The following is an 18,047-nucleotide window of genomic DNA, read 5'->3' on the forward strand; positions in this document are numbered from 1 at the left end:
GTTGGCAGGATTATTGGCTCATTAAAGGTGACCTAAAAGGGAAAACAGAATTGGTTTTGTGCCCTTTCATGTTTTCCTATGATATGTGAGAAGGACCATTTTATTATTTTATATACACACACACATATATGTTTTTAATACTATTATTATTCTCTAGAGGGTTTTTCCTCCGTATTTCTACATTAGAGACTTTTCCACCTGGAGTGGAAATGGGACATGACATCTGTGAAAGCAAAGCCTGGTGAGCAGAGAAGTAATGCCATTTTCATTCCAATACTTCACAGCTTTAGCATCTGTTTAAATCAAAAGCATAAATGAAGGATAGGAAGAGAATCTATTTTTGTTGAAGGTTTAACAAACCTACCCCTTCACCAAAACCAGCAGTTTCCCCACTCATGAGACATTTAAACCACCATCTGCAAAACCAAAAATAATGGATTTTATCATTTCTAATCTCCCATCATTTGCCTACCTGATGAACAGGGAAAAGGCTAACCATTTCTTTTATGTGTCTTCCCAAGATAAAAGAAAAAACAAGCATCTGACAAGAGAAGCAGAATGAGTCCATACACACTCCTCTATCCTCATTAACTTCAGAAACAGCGAGGTCGCCATTAATAAAATGTAGGTGAGATCAACAGCATCTCTTAGGCTGAGGGGTACCTTACACAGCACAAAACTCTTCTGGAAGTCCCTTAGTAGAACATGGCTCTGCAGGGTTAAGGAGGTGCTCTATGAAGGAAATCACCTTAAAGTACAAGCTGGATCAATCTTGTGCCCTGAGCTAACTGCAGGCTTGGAAAAAAATAAATCTTTGCTGCCACAAATAGGAATATTTACAGAATATTAAAATAAAGTATATGGTTCCTTTTTTTTTTTTCCTGTAACAGAGGAAAAGAGAATAAATGAGAACTACAGAAGTACCTGTGGATTCCTATTGAGACTCTCAGCTCTCACAATGAAGTCCATCAAAACCTCAATGCTTCCAATGTTTAAATCAAAACTTGCAGCCCTTAAGGGATGCAGTGAGCACTGCAAATAAATGGAGTTTATATCTATAATATATGGAAAATAATTGTGTAACAAAATGGTCGTGTGCAGCAGTCCCTCTGAAGACGAAAAAACAAACCCCCACGCAAGTCATTGGAGCCGCAAAGGCAAGGCTGAACAATTTCAGTGCTGCAGGGCTGGTAATGGTGAGCACAAGGCAGGGAGTGACAGGCGGGGAGAGCGTGGAGCCAGGAAAGAACAAGAAGCCTGGAGAAGATGATGGGCTGAAGATGAATCGCATCTGAAAGGAGCAACTTTGCTTTCAAGTGAGATATGAAAAACCTCACTCCTAGAGACAACGAGAACACTGGCCAAAAAAGTAGCTAATAAAGCAGATGTGAGAAGAAAGCATTTTTAACTTAAGTTACCATTTGCAGCATTCAGACTAGGAGGAGTCTCTCAGCATTTTTACAATTAGGAAATATCGGTACTTGCATGTCCTTTCAGTGAGAAGCTATGGGAGAGGGACATCCATCGTGGTTCAGCTTTGGATCAGCTGCAGCCCAGCCCAAGAGCCAGGTTCCCAGCAGGAACTGCCAGTATGGAAAAGCTGCTGGGCTTCATGGCTCGAAACAGCCATGCTACGTCCTGAATCCAGCATGGGGAGAAGCAAGCCAGAAGCCTGGGCAGCTACACACATCCAAATTCAAGCCTGTGTTCTCCCTCAAAAAATAAAGAATAAAAGAAATCTGTGATGGCATTAGTTAGAGGAAGCCACCATTCCTTACTTCGTTCTTGCTGATGATGTCTGCAGCAGATGATGGACCTTAAACCAAAATCCTCCTAAATTACAGACGAAATCAGAACAGTCCCAAATTCTGCCAAATCTGTGATGAATTTTCAATTAGGTGTGCTTTATTTCAGGAGAAGCATTTAAGTGGTTTGTGTGCTTTTAATTCACCTAAAAAAAAAGCGGTACAGCTCACGTTTTACAATTACACTGCCATGTGCAATTGAAGGACATTTTAAGCAGCAAGAAAAACCAAAGCATTCCGCCCTCAAAGCCTCAGAGAAAAAAGAAATCCCAAGTTTTATGTGGCTAACATAGTAATATTATTGCTGCAGTATAATTCAGGGGTACAAGAAGCACGTTTTTATATTTCAGCTGCAAATTAGGCTCAAAAAGCAGCAGAGGAAAGCCTCCATAGAGAAATGAATTGCCCTCCGATAGACAGGCTATTTTTAAGTCGTAAAGCAGCAGAAAAGCAACAGCGAGCGCTGTATAAACAGATGCCCTCGCACCTTTCTGTCGGGGTACACACCTGCATCAATAAACAGCCAGCCAAACATGCCCATTTGTAACGAAGCAGCCCACGACTTTGCAAAAATCAGGCAAAAGCAAATTGAGACTTATTGCAAAAAGCTCTGCCCGGAATACTAACGCATTATTGATACTTCACAACCCAAGGATCCTAAGCGAGCCTAATGCGTCTGCTGCGGGGAGATCTGAGCACGGCTTGATAAAACCTTATTGCTAAAAATTTGGTGTTATCAGGCAGCTTTTGTAACGGAGGCAAAAAGCACAGCTTCCTGTCTGGCGGGATTTTTCCCCGCGCTTATTCTAATGATACACATTCAATTACGAGAGAAAAGAAAAGAATCAAATCAGAAACATCTGTAGTTTGCCATATAATTACTGGATCTTCCCCACGGAGACTGACCTTTGTAACACCGATACGAGGACCTGAAAGGCTAAATGACGGGATATTCGCGCCGTTTAAATGTGTAACATGATTACAAGGAATTAAATAGGCACTGTTATTTTCCATCTTGGTTTACGTGAAGATGAGTGTGTACTTTATGATCCCACGTTTAATCTTTGTGCTCGGTATGTAGGAGCTGAATTTACTCACTATTAGCGGACCCGAGGCCCTAAAAACGCCGTGTTTTGATTATATAATAAAGTTGAATACCGCATTTGAGGTTAATATGCAGCCATTACTTTTACCTGTAATAGGAATCTTTCCTACCACGCTTTCTTCCCGGCTCTCATCTCCACACCAGCTTGTGACTTCTGTATGTGAACACACCATAATGAAACCCATTTCAAAGTGGCAGCGATCAGACTGGTTTGTTTTCTTTTAAGCCCTACTCCCTTTAATTTCTCACTTTTGTTATCTCTTATTTATTGATCTAAACTATCCATTACCGTTCTTAAAAGAGGCGCCTACTGTGAACTTTACTCGAATGCGGAGCTGCCGTGTCTCTGTAGCTCCCAGAGAAAAGGAAAAGCTAACCAAATGTCTTAAATAATTTAAGACCCAATGGGATTTCAGAAACAAACAGCCAACAGTAACTCTGCGATCTTGTCCAGCAGCCCGACAGCCGCGGCATAGATCATACCCACCGCTGAAAATTAGTTTAAATCAAAGTCTCAGTCTCCTCCGTGGATAAAAGTGGCGTGGATTTAGGGGGCCTAAATCAGTTTGTTTACATGTGCTGTGTGAAGAGTGTTGCAACCTAATTGCCTGTCTCTTCTGGACTTTGATGTGAGGGATGCTCTGAGAGCAGGCTGAGCAAGTTCCCGTCGCCAGTTACTACACAGCACTAATATATTACTTCCTTATCTGAAGAAATTAACTGGATTTTCACAAACATCCACCTTTTAAGAATGGCACTGCACACCTCTCTTAGCACCAACCCTTTCACTGCCAAAAATCTGTTCTGCATTCCAGCTTCATAAAAAAAGAAGCAAACACAGCTAAGATATCAAGCTACTTCTAAACAGCAGGCATTTTCAAAATATACCTATGCATATAGAACCCATTTTAGTACCTGCCACCAGGCTTGATTTTCTGTCTCAATTGAGAAAACTAGTCCCGATAGGTAGCATTCACATTAAGAAGTAACAAGAATGACCAAAATGCAGAGATGTTTAAGGCAATCACCAGACGCTCATTACAAACATTAATTCTCAGCAGCTCTAACACAGTCCCTGACAGATTCTGATGGAAAACACACTTGTATCTCGCAGCAGAGCACGGTGGCAGCTCAGAGCACACAGGCAGAGCTTTTAGCACTTGTTACCTTGCTTTCCCATGCTGTCGAGCCACAGAACATGTTTTGCCTGCTCCACTTCCCTGCTGTCATTTGGGATCGATGGCAAGCTGTAAGATGATTCATTACTCTGAACAGATGACCCATCTCCACACTCTTCTGCAAGGACCTCTCTCAGCAGCGGTGGAGCCTGCAGCATTAAAAAATAAAAACAACCACAGCCCTATTATTCTGAGTCTCGAGAGGCAACGGTTTCCAACGTACATTTAGGCTAATCTATACTTCACAGAGTAATCTGCTTGCAGGGTATTTCTGCTAGATGCTGAATTACCTCTGAGTTAAATCAGTGCTAGCGTGGGTACTGCATTCCGCCTTCAAGTAACACAAACTTGGAATTATTCTTTTAATCACTAGGTTTTCTAGAGGCTGTGTTCTGTGCCTCGTGTACCCACTGTAAGCACAAGAGACTGAATAAAAAGTTTTCCTTTTTTCATTTCAGGTACAGCAATAAGGCAAGTTAGCACACATTGCCAGCAACAGCTGCAACAAAAAACACCACCAATGTCAATAAATCTGAAGCCAGAAAATCCAATCTGACACCAGCTTCTGATAGACTCAACTCAGATTTTAACCTGTATTGTCACAGCATGTTCCTCAAGTTCAGTCTCTCCTGTCAGCAATGCAGATCCCTGCAGCAGCTCTAGCCTGACCTTTGTTAATTAAACATTACTTTTGATGTCCCCAAAAAATTAAGTGGGAAGTAGATGCTTTTATAGGGAGCTGAACTGAGTGTAAATATGGCCAAGTTATAAGGTTTTGGGGGCATTTTTCTTTTCTCCTCATTACTTATAGGGCATCCTTTTGTTTTCCTTCTGTGCCACAAAGCATGGACCCAATTCTTTAAATCTACATGCTTTTTACTCTTATTATCTGTTTAATAAATGAGCCAGCCTTCAGCAACACAGGTCAACATCTCAGAGATAATCCCAACTCCTTCTATCAATCCCAACTTCATCTATCTATGCTTATCTGAGAAACTGGAGAGGCTTCGAGACCAAAACCACGTGGGGCTCATAAGAAAGGCTTTCCTTCCAGCATCCATCCCCTCCTCATTAACCCCATGTTTATTTGGGAGCAATCATGGCAGCTTTTCAGTCTAAACTTGCACTGCTGCCATTCTGCGCTTGGAAATCAGGTGTTCCAATGTGGAAAATGCATCGTGGGATTACATTTAAGTGAATAGATTCTCTTAAAAGGAAAAGTAGATGTCGAAGGCATACGTGTGGGCCACAGTAACGTGTAGCAATAAGCAGATCATTACTATATATTTACCCATAAAGCTTGTGTTACTGAGCTTTGACTTAGACCAAGTCTGTGTATAAGATTTCAAATGTATGTATAGTATTTACCTGCCACCAGCAGATATTTTTCTAATAATACTAAAACAAAAACATTCAAAAACAGATTGGACTGCTTTGCTAATGTCTCACTAAAAATTAGAGGGGAGAAAAGTTCAGCAAATATTTTTGCTCTGGTGTTATTTAATATATTATATACACACGTATGTGTATGCACATGTTTTTCTTTCCCTGTAAAGGGAATGCATCTCAGGATTACTTGGTTCCTCAGTGCCCCACTTCCTCCGGAAATGAGCTCCCTCATTCCTTTCACATAGACATAAAGACAAAAACCTCCAACAAAAATTGAAGTTAGTTTATAAATGCCCAGTTAGAGTTTAAAAAGGGCACACATGCTGCTATCTGTAAAATGCTCGGCATATTTAATGTACCAAACATAATTCTGTTTCTTTAAAAAGAAAAAAAAACCACTATCATTCATGATAAAAAGCTATTAAGCCACAGAGAAAGACAGATGATATAAGCCTCATGATAAATTTGCACCATGGCAAAACGTGTTAGCTTCTTAAATCAGTAACAGGCCCGAAGGGTGGAAAAGATGCAGTAAGGATCTTCGTGGGCTGCTTGCTCCATGGGGCAAAGCCCACAGACATAGAAAAATCTCGGTTCTCTCCACAGACACTTCCTAGCCATCTCAAAGACGGATTAATGAGTGCGACTCCCTCATCCTCCCTGGGTACCCAGGTACTGGGCAGCCTTAAGAGGCACAGGGCCTGCTTTACTTTAACTGCATGTGCAGTTTAGTCTCTTGGTGTTGGTTATTTAGATATTCATACATGTACGTTTACATAGATATACACAGATGCACAGGTGTATGCATGTATGTTCATCTATTACTCTCTACAACCTGAAAGGAGGCTGTGTGAGGTGGGGTCAGCCTCTGCTCCCAGGGAACAATCATAGGCCGAGGGGGGATGGCCTGACGTTGTGCCAGGGGAGGTTCAGGTTGGCTGTTCAGAGCAATTCCTTCTCCCAAAGAGCGGTGAGGCAGTGGCACAGCTGCCCAGGGAGTGGTGGGGTCACCGCCCCTGGAGGTGTCCCAGAGTTGTGGGGATGTGGCACTGCGGGACATAGGCAGTGGGCGCGGTGGGGGTGAGCTGGGGCTGGACTGGATGATCTTAGTGGTCTTCTCCAACCATAATAATTCTATGACTTACCGAACACGTTGGATACAATGGAAAGCCTCAGGACACATCATCACAGAGGCTCCTTGCACCCCCAAAACTGACCTGACTTCCTGGTGCCTCCTCGTCCAAATCCAGCGTGCTGTGCAACACAGCTGCCAGCTCCTCAGTGCACAGGTGCTCGTGCTCCTCCAGGAAGGCAGTATGGCTGTTCAGCGAGGCCTGCAGTGTAGCCACATCCCACTGCTGGCCTGACTTGGCCTCGGGGAGCTGACAGAGGACAGCTGCCTCACTGGCCTCCAGGTCTTCCTTCAGACTGCCATCCTGGCTGCAGAAGCTGAAAAATAAAGCAGGCGAGAAGTTTATTTACAGCCCAGAGAGACATCCAGAATAGGTATGGAGGGCAAGTCCACCTGCAGGCCCTTCCTCAGTTCTCCCTCAAAATCCTCCAACAATTAGGTCTTTATGGGAACCCTACCTTAAAGAGTCTGAAATTTAATTTTAAGCAGAACTACAAAGTTCCCAACGTGCCCTTCCCAACTTGTGCAATTAGGTGAACAGTGCCACAGAGTGACAGCCAGGGTAACCTGGTCCTGCTTCTGTTAACATGGGGGAGGTTGGTGACTTTTCTGCTCTTTTACCTCAAATTTATTGTTTTTCCAGTTGTTACTCTGTACCCTGGCAAAGCATTATTAGCCACTAAGTGGATGCTCTCCTTCTTGGAAATAATAATTTACTGCATATGCAGAGAGCAGGGCTGCAAAAAGCGATAAATTTAGGAACAAGCATTTGTTGGCAGCACCTAGCATCAACTTCACTGCAAATCCTGACTTAGAGAAACAAACAAATGGAAAATAAACCATCAACAAAGCAACCCACAGACTTCTTTGTTTTTTAAGACTGAAGTCTTTTCCACACATACTCCCTATTCCCAGCTGAGGAGCCAGGCAACTCTTGTATCCCCAGCCGTTTCTCTCCAGCTGTTGGGAAATGGAATATTTCAAAGTCAAACAGAATATGCTGAAAAAAGCATGAATGCCTCAGTAAAATGGTTAGTGAAATGATTCTGTAAATCACAAGGAGGTTCAAATGGTTGCAAGCAGTAAGAGAGGGATCAGGATTTTGCTTTTTTTTTATTTATATGTACTATACAGAGCACATGAGCAAACGAGACTGGGAAAGGCATGTTATACTTTCCTACAATGTACTGTTTTCCTTAGACGGTCAAATATCAGCTTCTTTATTCCCGCATCCCATGCAGCATTTCCCCATCAGCTGCTTAGGACATCAGCACAGTGGAGCTGGACCTGACACTGAGCTCTGCAGCAAGGAGAACCAAAGTCCTGGGAGCAGGAGTGCTCCATAATGGGGCAGAGCAGGACCCCAGAAAGCTTTTCCTGAAGGTGCATCTCCACAGCAACCCAAGTGCAGACTTCAGCAGTGAAGAAAAGCAGACCGAGCCTTCCCAAGGGTAGATCTGCACACTTTGTGTAACAGTTCCCAGCCCAGGCCTCCAGCAGCCCCGAGGAGCCTGGCTGCACACCCAGGTTTTTATGCAGAAGCCGACAGCTACGCAGCCAGCCTCGCTTTACCGGCTAAAAGCTCTGCACTATTTTGTCATTACATTAAGATACAGCAGAAGTTTTGCTTTCTATCAGTCTGTTCGGCAACAGCCAACAATTAAGCGAGAGCTGCTCTGCATTGAGTGGAGTTTCCTAGACATCTGATCAGCTAAACAATGCCAGGGAGATCGCATACACAGTTAAACAGTGCTTTTTCTTCCCCCAAAGTCTTACAAAACCTGTATTTCAGCGGCCGGCTCGTTTCCTATTGTTTCCCTCCCCCTGGGTGGTCCTTCCAGGGTGCCACTCGAGAGGGATACAATAATAAAAAGGGAAGGGGAAGGAAGGGACACCAGCATAAAGAAAAACAAAATGTATGACAATCTGCAGCAGGCTACGGATCAGAGGTCAGCAAACAAGAGGTCCTTCTCTTTTACAGGTTGCTTCCTGGAAACAGTCTGATTAAGCTGACAGCTTGAATTATGTGTTACATTTTGTAATGCACAATCCATCTGTGCTAAGTCCTCTTCAATGCAGCTGAAGCAGCACAGGCATAAGCTCTGCCTTTTTCCACCCCTTCAACACCGGCCTTAAAATAGTCATCATCTTTCTGCACGCTAATTCTCAGAGACCCTTTCCCCATCCATTTTTAAGCCCTGGAATAAAGGGCAGGGTACCCTGAGGAATGCCAAAAGGACAGAGCCCACCGGAGGGGTGAGGCAAAAGGCGAGCAGCCCCGCAGGACCGGCATCCCATTGAGCTCTGCAGATGCAGCACAGGGTGTGGAGATGCCCCACGGCACAAATGGGCTTTGGTTCAGCCACCATTTTTAATAACTGTGATAGCAAAGTGGCACTGCCTCACCAGGAGCTGTCAGTGAGCCTCACAGCCTGCACAGAGTGACCTTTCCCTGCAGCATCGCCTCTCCTTGGTTAGCAACCTGACAGTGTTATCGGGATTAGTGCTTCTCCAGCTGCTAAAGGCAGGCTGAAACTCAGTTAAAAAAAAAAAAAAAAAAGCCTTGCCCTGTGGTAAAATACAACATACAAACACTTCCCAGGGGAAAAAATAAAAGCCAACTTCTTTTCCTAAGCCTCAAAAAAGACCTCGTTACAATGATGTCTCTGAAGCAAGGCACTTCCCCCAAAAAAACCTGGGACTCCCTGATACGCAGCACGAATTTTGCTTGTTGTTCAGTGAGCTACAACTTCAAAACTGCCTCCATAGCAGTAAACATAAACGAAGGCCACACTCTAATTACTTGGAAACTTCTCCTCAAGACTTCCAGCTCATGAATTACTTTGCAAGACTCAGGCACACACACTGAATTTCAAGTGTACTGGAATGATGGACTTTGAAAGAACTTGTTACCAACTCAGCAACAGAGAGGCTACGTATCGCTCCTCGGCATCTTTCATGCCTGCCATTTCTGAAACTTTATCTGCATTTCAGTTTTCCATTGAAACAAATTTAAATTTGGATCTCTTCTGCAGATACACATAGCTGTGGAGATCACACTTTCATGGCCTTGAGAAACTAAGGTATTCAGCTTAGCATGATGTGAGAGGAGATACTCGCCATTCTGGTTTTAGTCATGCTCCAGAGATAAAGCGAACAGTAAAACCTTTCTTATAATTTAGCTGGCTTCAGGAGCACTGCACAGTATTTTTGTCAGCTCCTGAACAGCTAGGCATCACTAGCATCTACAAGGAGAGAACAAAAGGTTAAATTCCCACCGCTCAGCTATGACTTCTCCAGCAAAGACAAGTACCCTGTGCAACTTCCCTGCAAAATGTTATGATTAACAGGTGTCATGCGAAAGAAAAACTGCGTGTAAGCTATTTAGATGTAAATTAGATGATGTTTCCGTAGCAAGCAGCCTGATGCAAATGTGAAATGATAAAGTTGCACAAGTGTATATTGGTGGCCATTAGTAGCTGCTCAACTGGCATCTATTAAAATAGGGACTGACAGTGAGATCAGTACCTAACACGACGCGAACACAAATATAGGAAGAACAGATGTGAGGACATACCCTTCAGGCACTGAGCTGCCCAAGGGCTCATCCTCTGCTGCACAGCAGCTGGGTGGCTGCAAAGAGTAGTTCTCTTCTGGGTGGGTGCTGCTGCTGCTGCTGTCCTGGCTGGCTGCCTGCTGGGTGTTCAGGTTACATTGGGGTCCTGGAAAAACAAGTAATAACAAAATTACTCCCAGAACATTAGCAGAATCTGTAAGTTGTGACATATGGAATTAACACAGGATGAGCTACTTAGTGCACTCTCTCATCTCAAAGGTGGGAGCGAGCATCCCTCTGCCTGGGATTGCACTGGGCTTTCCATGCCCCCTCTCCTGACATTCTGTGTCCTTCTGCACTTCCCTCGCAAGGGGGAGTTCAGGCAGACCCTGGCCACGCTCCCAAGCTTGGGTTTGCAACCAGAGCTCAGGACCAGCCAAAATGAACTGAAAATCGCTACCCCAAAATCATCTCCTACCTCCCCAAATTGCCTCGGGAGAAACAATGGAACAGACAAGCTTGAAAAAGGTTTTTTAGAATAAAGCTGCAGAAAGCTTTCCCTACGGTGGAGGGAGTGAGGCGGGGGACAGAGGGAGGGGACATGCACCTGGAGAGTCTTCTTTCTCACACATTTTCTAAATCTTGCAGAAGAAACACACACTTCAGTGGCTTTTAAATTCAGCACATTAGTTACCTTCTCTAAAGAAGAAGAGTACAGACACGAACTGTGCCTAATAACAACACTTTCTTTAAATGACACAAATTAAACAGACCAATTATTGCAGTAATAAACTAGCATTGCCACAGAAATTCCCAGTTTTCCATAAAATATCCCCATGGGTTTGAATGAAACAGTTTTCACAGCTAGTGGTACAGCACCCAACACTTCAGCTCAACTCAGGCATGGGCTCCCTGAGGCCCCAATTCTTGAGGGCTGTGACAAGTGGCAGCTTACGCCAGGACCTTCTGTCCCCACACAAAGCCGGACAGCAGTGACATGGAAGCGTGTCAGATGAAAGAAAACATGAGGAGAGAAGCTATTTAGAAATGGATAAAGAAATGGAAAAAATAATAGTAAAGAAAACATTAAGAAAGGATGCCAGAAAAAATAAATCCATAGAAGATCATCTGGTGGAGATGCCAGCTACTGACTATAAAGAAAACTGTGACTGTCACAGGATAGAAGTCCCTTCATATTAGAGTTGCCACTAGTCTCCATTAGGAAAAGCTCAATTTTAGCATTTCCTACGTAGCTTGGAAAACTTAAAAGCTAGAAACTGCTGTATCAACTGGCAGGGCAGGGGAAGATATTTCTGCTAGGTCTTAAAAAAAAAAAAGAACAAACAAAGGAAGAAACAGTTACTTAGAAACAAATCTTTGTGACTGTGATTTCAAGAACAAGTCTGTTAGCTTACTTCAAAGTAAAGAAGGAGAGAAAATTTGCCATGATAGCAAAACAGAAGGTGAGATGGTGGAAAGCAGCCTTTAAGTGCAGCCTTCCATTCCCATACATGTGCATCCCAGCTGGAAGACAAGCATCACATCCCTCAGGAAAGCAGGGAACAAGTCAGAACAAATAATAGTTAATCTAGCCTCCTACGTGGAAGTGCTGATTCTTGGTCTACATTTGCAAATCCAATTTTCAGAAGTGAACTATTCTGAATAACAATTTGAAGAATGAAATCAATCCAAAATAGAAGTTACTTATTCTGCCAGTTAAGTAAGTTGACAATAAACCTCTTAAAAACAGGCTCAAACAACTTCGAGACAATTGCAGGCACACCAGTGAAGAAATCTTCACTTTCTTTTAGCTCTCAAGTTAGACTTGGCCAAGCCTCACACCAACTAGAAGAGCAGCGTGCCTTGGATAAATGAGGGACAAAGCTTTATTTTACAGAATAATCATCCAGTGGGGCATAGAGCACTCAGCAGGACCTCTCCCAAATTTGGGGTCCATCTTAAGCAGGCTGCCAGATAAAGGCAGCCTTGTAGGAGGCACTGCAGGACTGGCACCAGTGCAAAAGGCCCAGGTTCAGCTGCTTGCTGCTAGTTTTTGCTTTGCACATCCTCAACCTTCTCCTCCTCCTCTCCCTCACTTTGGTCTGCTCAGGCTGAAAAGCAAAAAGCTAAGACCTTGAAGATGGAGGAGGGGATACTCAGGAGATATTCTGCTGTCAGGGGTGAGCAAAAAGAACAGGGGCCTCAAAACACCTCAGCTAAGGAATGAAAATCCAACAGCTTTCACCCCCACTAAGCCTTTGATTAAAAGCCTAGAAGGAAACAGCCAAAAAAAAAAAAGAGAAAAAGAGGAAAGCAAATGAGAGTTCTACTGTTATTCAACCAAAGTATAAGAGTTGTAGGAAAAAACACAGCAGCTGTGTGCATGTGTGTGTTTGGGATGTGTGTGCTGCAGCACAGTGGAGCAGAGGTTCCACATACCAGTGATGCTGGGCTCAGGGGCAGATGCCAAGAGGACAGGCTGCTCACAGACTTCTTTTGCACTTGCTACCAGGTGCTCACGGGTCACCACCTCCTCCACTGATGTGTCACTTGCTAAGTCAGCAGTCCTGCTCTGCAAACTTCCTCCATCAGGTAATGCTGAGCAGAGTTCAGTGGAATTTTTACGTTCTGTAAAATTCAGAAGACTGCTGTGCAAGCTGCTGTCTCTGATGGACATCTTCTCCCCCATGGGGACATATGACTTGCCACCTTGCTCATCAAGCTTATTGGCATGCTGCATGTCATCATCAGCCTGTGTGGGATGCCCATCTGTCTCATCACCCTGCAAGGCTGTCAGACTGTTGGGGCAGGCAGCAGGCTGAGGCGTTTCCTGCTGCACACTGCAGGCAGACATGCAGTGGCCCATGAAGAAGGGCACTGGATGATGCAAGCTTCTGGACAAAGCTGTCTTGGCATGAATTCCAGCCTGCCTTGCAGCCTGTGGCATCTGGAAGACACAGGGGCAAGATGGTTAAAGAATCAAACAGGTAGCATGCTGCACATAAAGCTTCTTGAGAATTGTGTGCTAGTTTCTGAAGGGATTTTTCTATAGTATTTGTTTCCTTCATAGAAAACATATTCTTTCGTCCATTTGCTTTAAAGTAAATTGAATTAGCGAATGCTCTTTCTGCAGAATTCTAAGCCCAATTTGCCAGCTGCTCCCACTAGAGATCAGTAAGAGTAGAGCCCAATATATCTGGTACAGGTTACCCCATCACATCTGAAAATAAGCACAACTCATTGAAAGTATTGCCAAAAAAAAAAATCCTTCAATATGGCTAATACTTCCATTAGATGATGAGTGTGATCTCCCACACTGCAGGAATAGTGTCAGCTCCCAGCAAGTTGGCACTTCATTCTGTGCACCCTTCTGTTGGACCAGCTGCAGAGCTGCTGCTGGAGTCCCAGATCCCACCTCTGACACTGCCCCTAGCTCTGTGTCATCCTGCAGAGCCCATTGGTCGCTGAATGCAGCCATGGCCACAAAGAGGCACCCTCCTTGGCCCACCCAAGCTTCACACCACTCAGTATGCCCTAGAATTTGACTTTGCTTTCCACTTGTGTCTTGTCCAGCAGTGCTACCAGCAGCGGGACCAGTCTGCATGAAGGAGCACCCTGCTCTGACCAGCACCAGCAAGAGATGTTCTTGGGCACGCAGCATGGCAGAAATAGGTCTTCTTGAGAAGGTGACAGGATAAGAAGAGGTCCCCAGAGAGTCTGAAATCTTCATCTGTCTATATAAAACCAGCTCTGCTCACTGCATGTTAGTATAGCAAGAAAGACTGAGGCAAACAAAAAAAAACCCCACAACCAAACAACAACCTGATTCATTGCCTTCTGTTCTTTCCTCCAGCTGACCCACACCAAACAGGAAGAACAAATGAGCTAACAACAAGTAGGTGGAATTGTATTTTCCACCAGACAACTTTGGGAAACAAGCAGAAACATTTCAAACGACACTTTCACCCAAGGACTCTGCTGAACTTGTGTAAAAATCATTCCAATGCTATAAATGCTCCACTTCTACATTCCTGTGTCTTGGCACTTTATTTTTTATTTTTTTTTACTCTTTGAAAGCTTACTCAATCAGAAAAAAAAAAACAACAAAAAACTTAGAAGGAATTGCTACCACTACCAGAAGGTCACTGCCAGTTTATGCAAAGCCAAAATTAGCTACCACAATGCCATTGTTCACACTAAGCACAGGTTGCTTTTCAGCTCCAAATCACGCAGAGCAATTTACAGTCACCTCCACACCCCTCTCCTCTCTCTTGCTGGCTGACCTCCTCCTACCACACAAAGTCAGCTGCCAAGCCCAGCTTAAGGGAAACAAAGGCATCTTGTCTAGTGCGCGTCCGTTTCATTAAAAAGCTCAAATTCCACCTAACAAGAAGCAGAACAAAAAGCCATGAAGTTATTTTAAGAAGTAAAGGTTTGCTACTGAGATCAAGTTCACAGCTTATTCTATCACCACTGCTCTTGGATTCCTCCTAATTACTTCTGGGGGCCTGGACTTGCTGCTTTGAAACACATCTAGCAGGTATTGTGTGGATTTAGCAGCTCCTGAGTTTAGCGTTCCAAAACAAACACAATTCAATCAGGTACAAGTGCTTCACAGAGCTTTAGCAGAAGTACACCTCCAGCAGGCTCCTTCTTGTTTACAGGGAAAAACAACAACTCTTCACTGCCTTCGCGTCCTTGGAGCAACTGTATAACAGATAAAGTTGGCCTAGGTACAGCTTTTACCACCAAAAGCAAAACGTGTAGATGACCCACCTAAATCAGCAAACAAAACTATCAGTTTCACGTCACTCCACCTGGGAGCTAAATGAAATCTCTCACAAAGCACACTCATAGTACTCTTTTTGGCTGTAGAGTGGGGGGAACACACAGGCTCCCCACTCATTCCTCCACTAACAGTCTCTTTATTATTATTATTATTATTATTAAAGTACTTTATAGAGAATAAAGATTAAAAAAATCCCTCCCATCAGTATGTGTAAGAAGGTAGTGCCTCTGCCTGGCAGTGACCACCTTAGCAAGCAAGGTGAAGCTGAGCTAGAAGCCTGCCTCTTCCAGACACAAAGCACTGCTCTCAGCTGGTTGCACCCTTGGCCTAGAGAAGGATGCTCAGCCACTCAGCTATTCCTGAGAGGTGTCCTACACCCAGCATCCAAAAGACACGGCATTCCAAGAGGCACAAGACCAAGGATTTCAAGAAAACGTTTCCAATTTGAAATTGGACTTCACTGCATGAGGATTTCAGAACCCCAAATTATATCAATCTTTCAGCCAAGAATCCCAGCAATACAGCACCTCTTCTAGAATATGTAACATAGGGCAGCCATTACACAGGTCCTCAAAATACTGCTGCTTAAATTCTTTTCAAGGAGAACCAAGATTTTCTAGGTGATCTCTGTTTGGGTATATGATTTCTGAGCTTAAAGATTCCCCCAAAAATTTAGAATCCAGAAGTACACACACCCAACAGCTCCGAGAAGTACAAGCAATTCACATGGGTGCTTTAGGGGCCCAGAGATCCCAACCTTCTCTAGAAAATTGGTTCTATAGTTGTCCATCTTGGTCTCTAATACACGCTGCACAGAGACTCTGAGCATCATCACCTGTTCACAAGCTAAGCTATCTAGTTGAAGTAACCTTCACGCTTAAGAATGGAGATAAGAAGTAAGAAGGGGAGAGTGAAGAAAGTTCACCAGCAAGATTACTGTAACTCAACATATGTATTCAGGTACACACCAAGTTCTTGCATTGTCCACAGTATTTTCAAAATCTAAGTCCTGCTGTGATCCTTTGATGTTCTAGCATTGATGTGAAAACAGCTTTTCTATAGGTTAGAAATTGCATCTCCCATACCAACCACTTTTAATTGTAGAATCCAGTATTCCAAACTGAACTCACCTTTTCACACGTCTGAATTAAAAACCTAATTCACGAACTGCTGGAGGCCTGCCTATATAGGTCAAGGTTGCTCAGGTTCATTGCTTTGTATATTACAGTTTAGAGAATGCTCTAAATTCAAGGTTTTTAACTTTTTAATCTATGGGGAAAACTTCCTATAAACTCAGATTAACGACTGCTAATGCACTGAAGAAAGAAAACCAAAAACCTTCCTCCTACTATAAAAACAAAATAGTGTGGCCTCTGTTTCTTTTCTGATAAGAGTCTTAAATACCAAACATTTAACTGCATAATAACATTTACTGGCAGCCAGGCAGCCTGCTTAGCAGATATATAAAGCAGGTAAAAGGAGAAAAAGTTAATTTCTTGGCTGAATGATTCCATCGGTAGCTATAGGGCAAACTAGAAAGTCTTTTAGTAAAGTAGCAGTTGATTCTTCTATCAATCTGCAGCACACATACTCTTCCAAGGAATGCATTAAATATGAAAATCATATCCCGTTATCATCTGTTTCCAGCTTTCAGCCCAGTAAGCTTTTCTTAATGAATGCTGTAGCCTAAGGGACAAGCATGCTGTTGGCTTTTCTGAATAATGGAGTGATGCTACCATTTTTGCTTATTACAATATCGACTAGCTGAGGGGGTTTCACACATAGTCACAAGTGACTACTCTTGCCAGCATGCTCCAAGTTATTACAAGATGTTTTTAGACATTTCATCTAAAAGAGCTTTACTGCTTTTAGTGAAGAAAACAGCTATGGTCTTGAACTGTATCATTTATATGGAGATAGGAGGAGGGATTAGAAGTCTGCATTACTGCAGATATATAGCAGAATATATTTAAGTATTCCTTGTCAGTCTTTTTGTCTGTTACTTAGATAGGCAATCTCTTTTTGCTTCTTCTGAGAAAAGGTCATAACACAAAATTATAAATACACCACGAGAATCAATAGCTGCATTTTTTTAAATTACTGTTCATTAAGAACATTTCCTGCTTGGTCAATATCTTTCTCACATTATTCAGCACAGAAATTATAAAAACCGACACAAAGACAACGATAAACACTCAGAGTTCCCCTTCCTTTTTAATTCTAGCTCTTTGATTGAAATAATTGCACTTTGTACCCAGGTTCTCTACTTCACTCAGGCTCTAAACAATATTTCACACTACAGCTGACAACACAAAATCCCCATGTAAAGTCTGCTTAGCAGCGTCTGCCTCTTAACACAGTCGCTCAGTGGAAAGAACATCATGGGAATAACACATTTTTATCCCCCCACCACCTCAACATTACCTGCTCATTGCATCCTTCTTCCTTGTCACCTCGTGCCAAGTCACCCTCTTGAAATGACAGCCCACTTTTAATTTCTCTTCCATACCGTACCTAAATGTGAACAAATCCACTACGTTACATGGAAGGCCAAAAGAACAAAGCACAGGTGAGCAAATATCGCTTTGCAAATGGTGTATTTCTGAACGTAAAGTCCTGGCATCCTTTTTCACTTGGTCTTTGTTCTCACTTCCCTGAACAAATGCCAAGGCTTGTAAATAAACAAATAACTGCTGGAGATTGTATGCCATTATTCATTCATCTGAAAGCCTACAAAATAGCAATAACTTGTTGACTCTAATGTTACAAAACCAAGTTCTGACTGAGTACATCAAATTATCCCTGCTCTATCAGACAACTCCACTGCTTTGGAATCAAATGAAATTCAGAATTTGGGTTGTGTACATCGCCTTGCAACTCATGGAGCTACTTTAAGGAAAAATACATGGCAGATGTTATGAAGAGCAACCCAGCATGAAAGGCAACTTGCTGTAGTGTTACTAACAAACAACTGCATAAAACGTCCTCACCTCCACTACATTGTTTAATTGACCAAATGTAATGCATTCATAGTAGGACTACTGCTTAAAAGCCAGGCACATTCAGCACCTATAATTAATCCTGTTTGTTAGT

The 18,047-nt window shown here is 43.1% G+C and overlaps 1 protein-coding gene across 9 annotated transcripts in view; it reads right to left on the minus strand.

Moving 5' to 3' along the window:
* The window catches only part of KIZ (kizuna centrosomal protein), a 49,460-nt gene that overhangs the window by 15,533 nt on the left and 15,880 nt on the right, over nucleotides 1–18,047 (minus strand). For 6 of the 9 annotated variants that reach the window (XM_046938690.1, XM_046938689.1, XM_046938688.1 and 3 more), the window contains 6 exons: nucleotides 17,379–17,468; nucleotides 12,605–13,112; nucleotides 10,187–10,331; nucleotides 6,695–6,926; nucleotides 4,078–4,237; nucleotides 2,999–3,064 (listed from right to left, as the gene is read on the minus strand). In XM_046938690.1, coding sequence (XP_046794646.1) covers nucleotides 2,999–3,064; nucleotides 4,078–4,237; nucleotides 6,695–6,926; nucleotides 10,187–10,331; nucleotides 12,605–13,112; nucleotides 17,379–17,468 — 1,201 coding nt within the window. The remainder of the gene's footprint in view (nucleotides 1–2,998; nucleotides 3,065–4,077; nucleotides 4,238–6,694; nucleotides 6,927–10,186; nucleotides 10,332–12,604; nucleotides 13,113–17,378; nucleotides 17,469–18,047) is intronic. The other 3 variants (XM_040697002.2, NM_001006394.2, XM_046938691.1) reach the window with 1 other exon arrangement.

The sequence above is a fragment of the Gallus gallus genome, chromosome 3, assembly GCF_016699485.2.
Source record: "Gallus gallus isolate bGalGal1 chromosome 3, bGalGal1.mat.broiler.GRCg7b, whole genome shotgun sequence".
Lineage (NCBI taxonomy): Eukaryota > Metazoa > Chordata > Aves > Galliformes > Phasianidae > Gallus > Gallus gallus.